Raw genomic sequence first — 12,500 nt, forward strand, 5'->3', positions numbered from 1 at the left:
GTGTGTATATGACTAATGTGTGTTTACCCAAAGCTGAAGGGCCAGTTGAGTCAACATTGTGCTGTCAGTAGTGATAAGGTCAGCCAGTCTCATCCAGGAACCTTTTCAGACCTCCAGGACCTAATATTACGCTATATCAGCCTGGGCTATTACTCAAAGCTAGCCTCTACCAACCTCTCAATACTGCTACACCACTCCTATACCTGCCATTGGGCTCAAGTAGAGGAAAACCTCCCCTTCCTCCCAGTGATTGCTAGCAGTGATTGTGGTGACCCACCAGGTGAACATGAGGCAGACCAGGGTGCAGATTAGGATGAGGACCTGGTTGAACATAGCTGAGTGAGTACGCTGGATGGCCCGGTGCAGATCATTCTGAAACACAGCGAGAGAGAGAGAGAGAGAGAGAGAGAGAGAGAGAGAGAGAGAGAGAGAGAGAGAGAGAGAGAGAGAGAGAGAGAGAGAGAGAGAGAGAGAGAGAGAGAGAGAGAGAGAGAGAGAGAGAGAGAGGAGAGGAGGAGAGAGAGGAGAGAGAGAGAGAGAGAGAGAGAGAGAGAGAGAGAGAGAGAGAGAGGAGAGAGAGAGAGAGAGAGAGAGAGAGAGAGAGAGAGAGAGAGAGAGAGAGAGAGAGATAAGAAAAAGATAGTGTTGTGACGTGGGGAGGATAAGTGCAAAACCATTGCATCTTCATAATGTCCCAAAAACCAGGGAAGAAAACAAAGATAATTGAGGGACATGGACAAAAGGAATATGATGTGTATTATACAAGAAAATAATAGAGAATACATGCACTTACATCTGTGAGAATGAGTGGGAGTCAAAACTTGTGGTATAAAGAGGAAGAGAGAACAGTGCAATGTTTTTAAGAGGTGCAGAGATTTAATCTTGAAGAAACAATGGAAGAGATGAGATAAAGAGACACCTGAGAGAACAGTTGTGAGATGGAGAGATGGAGTGACATAAACTGAGCAATAAATATGTATTTTCTCACTATCATGTTCTCCAAGGCATGTTTGGCCAGCCAGCAGTTGAGAAACACAGGGATGAACAGATTTCTGAGGGAGGGCAAAATCACCTGAAGGAGAAAGAGATTTAATCTGTGTTTTGGTGAGTGCTAACGGCATTTATTACATCTACATTTTAGTAATTTAGCAGACGCTCTTATCCAGAGCGACTTACAGTAGAGTGCATACATTTTATTACATATATTTTATTACATTGTACATACTGAGACAAAGATATCCCTACCGGCCAAACCCTCCCTAACCCGGACGACGCTATGCCAATTGTGCGTTGCCCCACGGACCTCCCGGTTGCGGCCGGCTGCGACAGAGCCTGGGCGTGAACCCAGAGACTCTGGTGGCGCAGCTAGCACTGCGATGCAGTGCCCTAGACCACTGCGCCACCCGCATCATCATGCCTCATCAAAGGTCCATATCTTTTGTAAGTTTGGTGAGATATTGAAGGGAAAAATAGCCAGTGGGGGAAGGAGCATTTTGCAGCAACAACATAGGGTAGAGGGTCTTACTGAGCACACGAATGCAACATCCTATATATTGTATGAAATGTATTCCCTGTACGAGGTTGAAACTACTGTACAACACGATCAAAGAACAAATTGCTCACAAGGCGTAATGTTCCATAATGTATGCGTTTGATTGGACTCACAGTGATCACAAAGGGAACCGCACTGATCATCTCCAGGATGAAGGGAACACGCAACACTTGCTCCCAAACGTTGCCCTGGAAACACAACAACACACAGAGGTCAGAGAAACTCCATTGTCATGGCAACCCCGGGGATTACCAGATAAAGTGTTCCTTTGACTGGATTTGTGAATGAGATGGCCACGTTTACCCTGTTGAACACGGACACGGACAAGGGTGCCTCTCCTTTGCTACCTGTTCACTTCCACTTAAAAAGGAGGCATTACTCAGGTTTCAGTCTGTAAGCTTCTTGTACAATTAAGATGTCAAATATCATGTTACTTTTTTATGTGTTCAGCCACAGCTTGCTTATAGCTAACCGGAGACCTGGTTTGTGTGGGTGGACAGCCAGAGCCAGGCCTTGTGTATGTCCACAGAGATATCAATGAGGTTAAGCATTAAAACCTCCACCTCCTCCTCGCCCCCTGACTGACACTGTAGCAGGCTAGGCAGTGTGAGCCATGGTGTGACAGCTCCACAGACCAATAGACACGCCACCAGTTTGCTACGTACATCAAAGAGCAGGGATGCTGGGTAACCCTCCATGGGAAGGGATCAGATCACATGCTGCCTCTCTCTGGGGGGGGGGATTCCTTTATCCCAGTCACTCTCATGCATCATTCAATAGGGAGAGCCTGTTGAGGCTCCTCAAATACAGGGTCGGCCCGAGCCATTTCGGGGTCCTAAGCGCGATTTGGTTGCCCCCCCCCACCAAGTGGGCAAAACATTTTAGTGGCCCCCCTCTTGACAGCCCCCCCTCTTGAATTTAAGTTTTAAAGTCAATTTCCTACAATGAAAGACATTTTGACAGGGTGAGTAGATAAAATTGTGCAGTTTTAAAGCAAGCTTTCTGCAATTCTACATATTTTGCCATGGCGTGGAGAGAAGTTTAACAATTTTTATAACACATTTCATGCAATTCTACACATGTTAATGATATCTGAGTGAAAGTGACCAACAAAATCAATGGGGGCCTCTTGGAGGTCAGGGCCACTGGGCACATGCCCTGCGTGCTTGGTCGGTATTCGGCCATGATTATGCCTACTACAAGTTTAGATAGCTGGCTAGACTAACTTACCAATCTAACAATCGTTAGCTGACCTGGCGAATTGAGTGACAGTCAGTGACTGACATAACAATAGAAAAACTGCTGATACACAACCACATTTTAATATTGAACCTTGGTTATTCTACTATTCTAACTCTCAACAGTAAGTTGAGACCCCGACTGAGTCCCACCCCCCAAAACAAATGTGGGTACCGGGGGCCCTAAGCAACCGCTTACGTCACTTATGCCTGGAGACGGCCCTGCTCAGATATATGCTTCATCTAGACTGTATATCAAAGGATCAAATGATGAGATATAAAGTACATTCCCCCAGGACATGTCACATGTAGCTACATAAACATACACAGACTGAGGCTTGTTGTTTTGTGGGGCACCAAAATAGCTATCCATCTCCAGCAGTGTCTGTGAAGGGACTCCGTTTCTGTAATCTCAACACTAAAACATTGTAGAACTCCCAGTAAAATACAGTACATGTGTTTTACAGCATTAGATAGCACTTTATTATGGTAAAATGATGAAAAATAATCAATCAATCAATCAAGTTTATTTAAAAAGCCCTTTTTATATCAGCCAATGTCACAAAGTGCTATACAGAAACCTAGTCTAAAACCCCAAACAGCAAGAAATGCAGGTGTAGAAGCACGGTGGCTAGGGAAGAAACCTAGAGAGGAACCAAGATATGAGGGGTGGCCAGTCCTCTTCTGGCTGTGCCGGGTGGAGATTATAACAGTACATGGCCAAGATGTTCAAATGTTCATCGATGACCAGCAGGGTCAAATAATAATAATCACAGTGGTTGTAGATGGTGCAACAGGTCAGCACCTCCGGAATGAATGTCAGTTGGCTTTTCATAGCCGATCATTCAGAGTTAGAGACAGCAGGTGCGGTAGAGAGAGAGAGAGTCGAAAACAGCAGGTCCGGGACAAGGTAGCACGTCCGGTGAACAGGTCAAAAATAATGTTATTGACTGTAATTGGAAGCATCCTGTAAAAATTACTCTAACATATTGTATTTTTTTACACTAATAGCTTATGCCTACTGTAGATTCAAATGATCAGTTTCAGGCGCCAACCTGTCGGGTGAGACACATTACTATTTTAGTAAATATCTTCTTGAAGCGGCTGTGAAGTGGAAGAATATTTTCAGCAGCTTCTGGGTAGGTACCTTGACTTGTTTATAAGTATTTTTATTGCTAGCCAAAGTTGAATTTCTGCCATTTTTCTTAGCTAATTTAGCCAGCTAGCTGGCTAACTTTTGCTATCTATCTATCTATCTATCTATCTATCTATCTATCTATCTATCTATCTAGCCAGCTAGTTAGCTAGCTCAAGTTGACACAACCCAGATAATAATTGTTGTGATTATAGGCTTTTAGGTACACCACAGCCTCTGAGTGCCATAGAGAATAAACTGAGCACAGATTAGTGACTGTTATGTTTTCACCGTTACTACAGAGATAATGGTTTGTTTCTAGCAGTTCAAAATATATTACCCATATTATTATCTGCGCAATGTTTATTTTTCCTGATTGACAGGCTGAATTTTGCACATAAACCACGTCGTGGGCAGTTACACCAGTCGTGAGCCACCAAAACGGATCTTGTTACCCTCAGGGTAACATCCCTGGTGCTCTCTGTCTCTCATTCTATGATGTATTGTTCTATGCTTGTCCTAAGGGTGAGAAGAGCTGACAAATCAGAACTGAAGAGGATTGTTACGGAGCCCCATGATGAACACCTGATTCTGCGCTGACTTCTCTCTCCTGGATGCTCTACTGTCCAAACTGTCCCGTTGTGTGTTTCACCGCCTCTGAACACCCTTACCCCAAATAGAGTTGACCCTGATCATGGGTCTAGGATTGTACCCAATCCCAATTTGAACTTCCTCTCTCTCTTAGTCTCTGTCTCCCCACACCCCCCACACACAGGCAAACAATATTGTTTTTAAATTAGTGTTGTAGTGCTGCTCTTAATTGGTTACATATGTGTTAACTGTTGTTACTTCAATAGTCAATTATTTTGTGTAATTTGTTGTTGATATTGTTACCAATTTAAATATATTTATTTTACGTACAAATTAATAGTTTTTCTTACATTTAGATTTCAGTGAGAATTTCACTGTAAATTTACAGCATTGACTTGGCACCAGAGTTACCAGCGCAATACTGTAATTTTGGGATGCTGTAATCTGTTTTACAGTAAGGGAAATAGTACTGTAAAATACATTACAGCAAAATTACAGTATTAAGTTGGCAACTCTGGTGTCAGTATAATTCTGTACATTTACAGGGAACAGATTTACAGTCACTCACCTTGTAGCTGAGATACACAAGCAACATGGTCTCGAAAAAGCTGATGAAAGCTACAAGCACCTGGAGAGAGATGAAAGGAGAGAGAGAGAGAAAGAAAGAGAGAAAGATTGGAGTAGTAACAGCAATAGAGAGTGAGAGAGACAGAGAGTGGGTGGAATCATCATTTTGATGATTGAACTCCATCAATAAGAAGTTAAAGTGAAGCAATAAACCAGAGAGAGAGTGTGTGTGTGTGTCTGTGTGTGTGTGTGCTCGCATGTCTGTGTGTGTGTGTGTGTGTGTGTGTGTGTGTGTGTGTGTGTGTGTGTGTGTGTGTGTGTGTGTGTGTGTGTGTGTGTGTGTGTGTGTGCGTGCCTGCCTGCGTGCGTGCGCGCGTGCGTGTGTGTGTGTGTGTGTGTGTGCGTGCAGACAGCCTTGTTAATATGACAGTTCAACATTGTGTCTGACCTGTAGAGCCCACAGAGGCAGAGGCCTATTCACCCAGATGATAAGAGACCTGCAGACACAGAACAAAGAGAGCACATCATACATGACACAGAGGGAGGAGAGGAAAGAAGGGAGAGGAAAAAGGAAAGGAAAGAAGGGAGAGGAAAAAGGAAAGGAAGAGGGAGAAGAAAAAGGAGATGTAACTGGGGCAAATATTAAAAGGACTCCCTTTCAAATATGATCAATCCAACGACATAACGCCTCTTGTAATTATGTTGTTCACAAGCGAGTGGTTGTGAACTACAGCTGCCAGACTTCCTCTGTGAAAAAGCACCACAATGAATTTTCGCAGATAACATGAATGCAGATTTACAGCTTTGTGTGAGAAAGAGGGTCTATCCAGAGGCCTCTCGGGGCTTATCATGGCTGCCTGAGTGCTGCCTTCTGAGTCTGCTGCCTGGAGTGTGTGTGTGTCCTCTTAGTGTGCTGTCTGGAGCAACGGCCAGCCAAAGTCAGTATTAAGCACACTCTGTCATACACCTTATTAATTTATAGCCAGAGTTTACACAGTGTCACCAGCCGCCAATTAAATAAATATGTCCCTGAGCAGGACTGGAGGCAGAGCCCAAGGACCCAGTCACATCTGGGACATACTTGGTTTGTTGGTCACTTACTCGCTCACTCGCTCACTCACTCACTCGTGCCTTTGAATCTCAGTCTACACCGCTGGATATTCCACTCCTAGTAAGTACATTTTGGATGAGTGCAAACTAAGTTCACTTTTAAGTGCAAATCATCAGTCCCAAGACTCCTAATTCAAATAGTTTCTGTTTACTTCCCCTTCAGGCTCTGGTCTAGTGCACACACTCACAGCAGCCCCAAGACATTTCCTGTATCAGTCTTTGACTGGTTTACAGACAGCAGCTGCTAATTAGGTTATATGGACACTACATACAGTACATATTATGTTGGCATGAAATCCATACAGGTAACATTGTGACAAACTAATGTGCTACTGCAATAATGTAATGTTTGCAGGTTGGCATTTATTGTCATGACTCTTGCCCTGGAGGCAGAATGGTCACTAGCTGGCACAGCCACAAAGTCATCAAAACCTAACCCTAAACTTAACCACACTGCTAACCCTAATGCCTAACCATAACTTTAAATGAAGACCAAAAAGCACATTTTTGTTTTCATACATTTTTAGGATATAGCCAATTTTTTCTATGCAGTTGACCCATCTAGCGGAAATAGCTCAGTTCTGCCTCCAGGGCATGAGTCATGACAAGAAACGTCAGCCTGCATAATGTACCATGTCTACATCTCCAACCTCTCTATTACTCACAGTGTCATTAACTGTCTGTTGTACATGGTCTCATTACAGTGCTCTGTAGTGGACACAGGATGAACATCTCTGTGACCCTCTGTATTAGACTCCCAGACCAGTCTTGGCTCCTCATTAAAGATGAATAGGACATAAACTTGTAAACTTACCAGTCAAACTGGGTCCTGCTGGGGTGGACCGATGCATTCTGTTTGGAACAGTCCAGACTACAGGGGGAAACATGCACAACAAGAGGACTGAAACGTGTCATGTTTGGAACAGTCCAGACTACAGGGGGAAACATGCACAACAAGAGGACTGAAACGTGTCATGTTTGGAACAGTCCAGACTACAGGGGGAAACATGCACAACAAGAGGACTGAAACGTGTCATGTTTGGAACAGTCCAGACTACAGGGGGAAACATGCACAACAAGAGGACTGAAACGTGTCATGTTTGGAACAGTCCAGACTACAGGGGGAAACATGCACAACAAGAGGACTGAAACGTGTCATGTTTGGAACAGTCCAGACTACAGGGGGAAACATGCACAACAAGAGGACTGAAACGTGTCATGTTTGGAACAGTCCAGACTACAGGGGGAAACATGCACAACAAGAGGACTGAAACGTGTCATGTTTGGAACAGTCCAGACTACAGGGGGAAACAACACCTGTGTTCCTCAACCCCATCCTATATGACCTCAAATTTCTCTCTCTCTGTTTCCTCCAGAATTGTAACACCGGTGTTCTCAACATTACCCATTTCTCTAGCCCCTACTCTTTCCCTTTCCACTGTCCTTCCCTACATCTAGTCTCAATCTCCCAGCCCCTGGCCAAGCGAAACTACCTTAAACCTTTACATCTCATCTTTACATATCCCTCTTGCTCCATGGTAAGTACTGACTGACCACTCTCCACCAATACTCCTAACTCCCTCTCCACCAATACTCCTAACTCCCTCTCCACTGATACTCCCCAATCCCTCTCCACCGATACTCCTAACTCCCTCACCACTGCTACTCTTCACTCACTCTCCACCAATACTCCTCACTCCCTTTCCACCAATACTCCTAACTCCCTCTCCACCAATACTCATCACGCCCTCTCCATTGATACTCCTCACTCCCTCTCCACTGGTACTCTTCACTCACTCTCCACCAATACTACTCACCCCCTCTCCACTGATACTCTTCACTCACTCTCCACCAATACTCCTCACTCCCTCTCCACTGATACTCTTCACTAATACTCCTCACTCCCTATCCACTGATACTCTTCACTCACTCTCCACCAATACTCCTAACTCCCTCTCCACCAATACTACTCACCCCTTCTCCACTGATATTCCTCACTCCCTCTCCACTGATACTCTTCACTCACTCTCCACTGATACTCTTCACTCCCTCTCCACCAATACTCCTCACCCCCTCTCCACTGATACTCTTCACTCACTCCCCACCAATACTCCTCACTCCCTCGCCACTGATACTCTTCACTCACTCTCCACCAATACTCCTCACTCCATATCCACTGATACTCCTCACTCCCTCTCCACCAATACTCCTCACTCCATCTCCACCAATGCTCCTCACTCCCTCTCCACTGATACTCTTCACTCCCTCTCCACCAATACTCCTCACTCCCTATCCACTGATACTCCTCACTCCATCTCCACCAATACTCCTCACCCCCTCTCCACTGATACTCTTCACTCACTCCCCACCAATACTCCTCACTCCCTCGCCACTGATACTCTTCACTCACTCTCCACCAATACTCCTCACTCCCTATCCACTGATACTCCTCACTCCATCTCCACCAATGCTCCTCACTCCCTCTCCACTGATACTCCTCACTCCCTCTCCACTGATACTCCTCACTCCATCTCCACCAATGCTCCTCACTCCCTCTCCACTGATCCTCCTCACTCCCTCTCCACTGATCCTCCTCACTCCCTCTCCACTGATACTCCTCACTTCATCTCCACCAATACTCCCCACTCCCTCTCTACCAATACTCCTCACTCCCGCTCCAATACTAAAGCCACTCTTATTTACCCCCCCTTCCTCACCAGTCCTGTCTCTCCTCCTGTGGGTCGTCCAGTAGGACTCTGACCATGTAAAGGAGACAGCTCAATACTTTCAGAGAGAAGTTGAACAGCCTCACCCTCAGACCTGCAGCACATAAACCAACCACAGCAAGTCAAGGACTTAAGCAATAAAGTCAATGAATTAATGAATTAAACATAATACATTATCATCAATCAATGGCTGTGTTTACACAGGCAGCCCAATTCTGATCTTTTGCCACTAATTGGTCTTTTGAACAATCCGATCAGATCTTTTGCCAATAATTGGGTAGAAGATCAGAATTGGGCTGCCAGTGTAAACACAGATTTGGGTTATTGAGAACATTAATGGGACACAGTGGACATTGATAGGACATACAGAACATATAGACATACAGGAATATACCTAGAGCAAGAGGACAACATGTCACACACAGTCAAAACCACTTAGGGAACACCACCGACAGAGCACTTAACGAAGCAACCAATCATGTGAAGGAACACCCAAACAGAAAGGATTATGTAATGACAGCCAGTCTATAGGACAATAAGTAGGAACTCCCTGTCTAAACATTAACAACTCACTGGATCTTTGGTTTTTGATGAAGAACAGCTTGAGGCGCTCCTTGAAAGTGTTTTCATTCACGTAGAATTCTACCTGCACCCTGAGAGAGGGAGGGATGGAGAGAGGGAGGGATGGAGAGAGAGAGAGGGATAGAGAGAGGGAGAGATGGATGGAGAATGACCAGTGAAGAGGAAGATGGGTAACAGGTGAATACCAAAGTAAAGGGAGGGGGAGTAGTGGAGATTGAGGGAGAGGTAGATAGATATGGGAAAATAAAAGGAAAGAAATGAGACAACAGAGAGCGTGAATGGAAAAGAGGAGAGTGGAGTGAGAGAATAGAGGTGGAGAGAGAGACACACAGAGAGAGGTGATAATGGTTATAGGAATAGCAGCAATAAGTTGGGAAATAAATAACAGTGTGGTTAGGTTATATTAAAGACGGGAGGAAATGATGTCGCTGTGTGTCTTCCCCAGTCAGTCAGCCTGCCATGGCAGCTGCAGTCAGCCTTGTTATCTCTGCTGATTAAATATAGAGCAACAAATGACTTCCCTCTGTTCTGCTGAATATGAAGAGTCCATAATTACTGCTCTCTCCTCCCTCACCCCCCTCAGTCCCTACTGCCAGACAGACCACATAGTACACACACAGCCAATGCCTGAAATGCACACCTCCATATGCCATTAAGATCCTATATCGGTATATGGACACATACAGTTCACACATGCACACAGGAAGGAACTCAGTCACATGGGATAACATGCAAAACAAACACAAGAGTAGTGAGTGCACTCCATGGATACATGCATATGAACACACACACACGAATTTGCGCACGCACGCAGTCCGGCATGCACGCACACATACACACAGTCATCAAGAAATCTAATTTCCTGGTAGACCCCCTCATGACAGATTGGCCACTTCTTCTGTTCTTCCATCGTACAGAAAGTGGCGTAGAGGAAGGCAGCGCTGGATGACCCAGACACAGGATGAAAACAGAAGCCCAGCACACACAGGTGCTCTGCCACATGTACACAGATGAAACTGAAAGGTCACAATCTAATCTCCTTACTGGTGGGAGTCTTCACAGGGTTTTAATACTGTAGATGAAAACCAGGACCCCACATAGTGGTCCCTCAGTCACACACACACACACACACACACACACACACACACACACACACACACACACACACACACACACACACACACACACACACACACACACACACACACATTACACACACACCGTTAGCAACCATACACTCTTAGCACATAGGAAACGTTGCTATGGTGATGGAGCATTTTTCTCTCTGTCGATATTTCTCTCAGACACGTGCGTTTGCACACACACACTGTAGATCTGTCAGCCAACTCTTTGTATACATGAACATGCTGGATAAAATGCTAAAAAAAACACCAAGGAGAGTAAAATGCACCATTGGGTAAGAGATGTACTTGCAACTGAGTGAGAAAACTTTACACAATGCACTTCCCATTCAAATGGCAGTAGGGCGGCTAAAGAGATTGATGAATGCAGAATACTCCTATCTGCAGACAACCATTACCATTAAACACCCATGTCCCATAACATATTTACTGTAGGCTCTACCCTTCATTAACATCTGGCTTTAAAGTACACATAATTGCCTGCTATACCGCAATATATGTAAATAGGTAACAGAGTCATAACAGTTAAAGAATACGGCTGATCTGGGAACAGTGTGTGTCGCACTTTAAATGATTGAATGACCCTCATTATCAGTAGATACAGAGCTAAAGCCATGGACCATTAGGCAGGCTGGGGTATAGATGCTATGGTATTGTGGCAGTGGATTTGAACTGGGTCCGTACCAATTCCTACATTTGCACTGATAAGATCAAAGCATTAGCTCTAGAAAATGTTCCACTTTGTAATGGAACAGTCCTCTACACAGTCAGTACGATGAAGCACAATCTGGAACTTTCTGTACAGCATCAGCCTCTAAATTAAATTTAGATAAACAAAGTAAAAATGGTGAGTGCTCTGCTTCCTGGCACCTGTCCCTGTTATCCACACATGAATCTGTTTTACTTATAACTAAACCCTATCAGGCTCTTCCTCCTACCTTCCCTCTCCCATCCCCCTCCTACCTCCTACCTTCCCTCTCCCATCCCCCTCATACCTTCCCTCTCCCATCCCCCACTTCCTCCAACCTTCCCTCTCCCATCCCCCTCCTACCTTATACCTTCCCTCTCCCATCCCCCTCCTCCTCCTCCTACCTTGCCTCTCCCATCCCCCTCATCCTACCTTCCCTCCCATCCCCCTCCTCCTCTTACCTTCCCTCTCCCATCCCCCTCCTCCTCCACCTTCCCTCTCCCATCCCCCACCTACCTCATACCTTCCCTCTCCCATCCCCCTCCTCCTCCTCCTACCTTGCCTCTCCCATCCCCCTCATCCTACCTTCCCTCCCATCCCCCTCCTCCTCTTACCTTCCCTCTCCCATCCCCCTCATCCTACCTTCCCTCCAAACCCCCTCCTCCTCTTACCTTCCCTCTCCCATCCCCCTCCTCCTCCTACCGTCCCTCTCCCACCCCCTCCTCCTCCCACCTTCCCTCTCCCACCCCCCTCCTCCTCCCACCTTCCCTCTCCCATCCCCCTCCTACCTCCTACCTTCCCTCTCCCATCCCCCTCCTCCTCCTCCTACCTTCCCTCTTCCATCCCCCTCCTCCTACCTTCCCTCTCACATCCCTCTCCTCCTACCTCCCCTCTCACATCCCTCTCCTCCTCCTCCCTTCCCTCTCCCATCCCCCTCCTCCTCCTCCCTTCCCTCTCCCATCCCCCTCCTCCTCATACCTTCCCTCTCCCATCCCCCTCCTCCTCCTCCCTTCCCTCTCCCATCCCCCTCCTCCTCCTCCCTTCCCTCTTCTATCCCCCTCCCTCTCCTACCTTCAGTCTGCTGTTAATGACCCATCTCTTATTCATTACATCATCCTGCCTCTTCCCACTATTGTTATTTCCTTTCTCTACACACTAAAGGTGATCAC

At 45.8% G+C, this 12,500-nt stretch overlaps 1 protein-coding gene across 1 annotated transcript in view; it reads right to left on the bottom strand.

The window, feature by feature from the left end:
- Positions 1-12,500, bottom strand: part of LOC129833529 (potassium channel subfamily T member 2-like) — a 130,830-nt gene that overhangs the window by 59,063 nt on the left and 59,267 nt on the right. Inside the window, exons 2-9 of the mRNA XM_055898188.1 lie at positions 9,493-9,572; positions 8,911-9,013; positions 7,008-7,064; positions 5,532-5,580; positions 5,085-5,144; positions 1,666-1,740; positions 989-1,072; positions 278-372 (exon numbers count right to left, since the gene is read on the bottom strand). Coding sequence (XP_055754163.1) covers positions 278-372; positions 989-1,072; positions 1,666-1,740; positions 5,085-5,144; positions 5,532-5,580; positions 7,008-7,064; positions 8,911-9,013; positions 9,493-9,572 — 603 coding nt within the window. The remainder of the gene's footprint in view (positions 1-277; positions 373-988; positions 1,073-1,665; positions 1,741-5,084; positions 5,145-5,531; positions 5,581-7,007; positions 7,065-8,910; positions 9,014-9,492; positions 9,573-12,500) is intronic.

The sequence above is a fragment of the Salvelinus fontinalis genome, chromosome 34 (assembly GCF_029448725.1).
Source record: "Salvelinus fontinalis isolate EN_2023a chromosome 34, ASM2944872v1, whole genome shotgun sequence".
NCBI lineage: Eukaryota > Metazoa > Chordata > Actinopteri > Salmoniformes > Salmonidae > Salvelinus > Salvelinus fontinalis.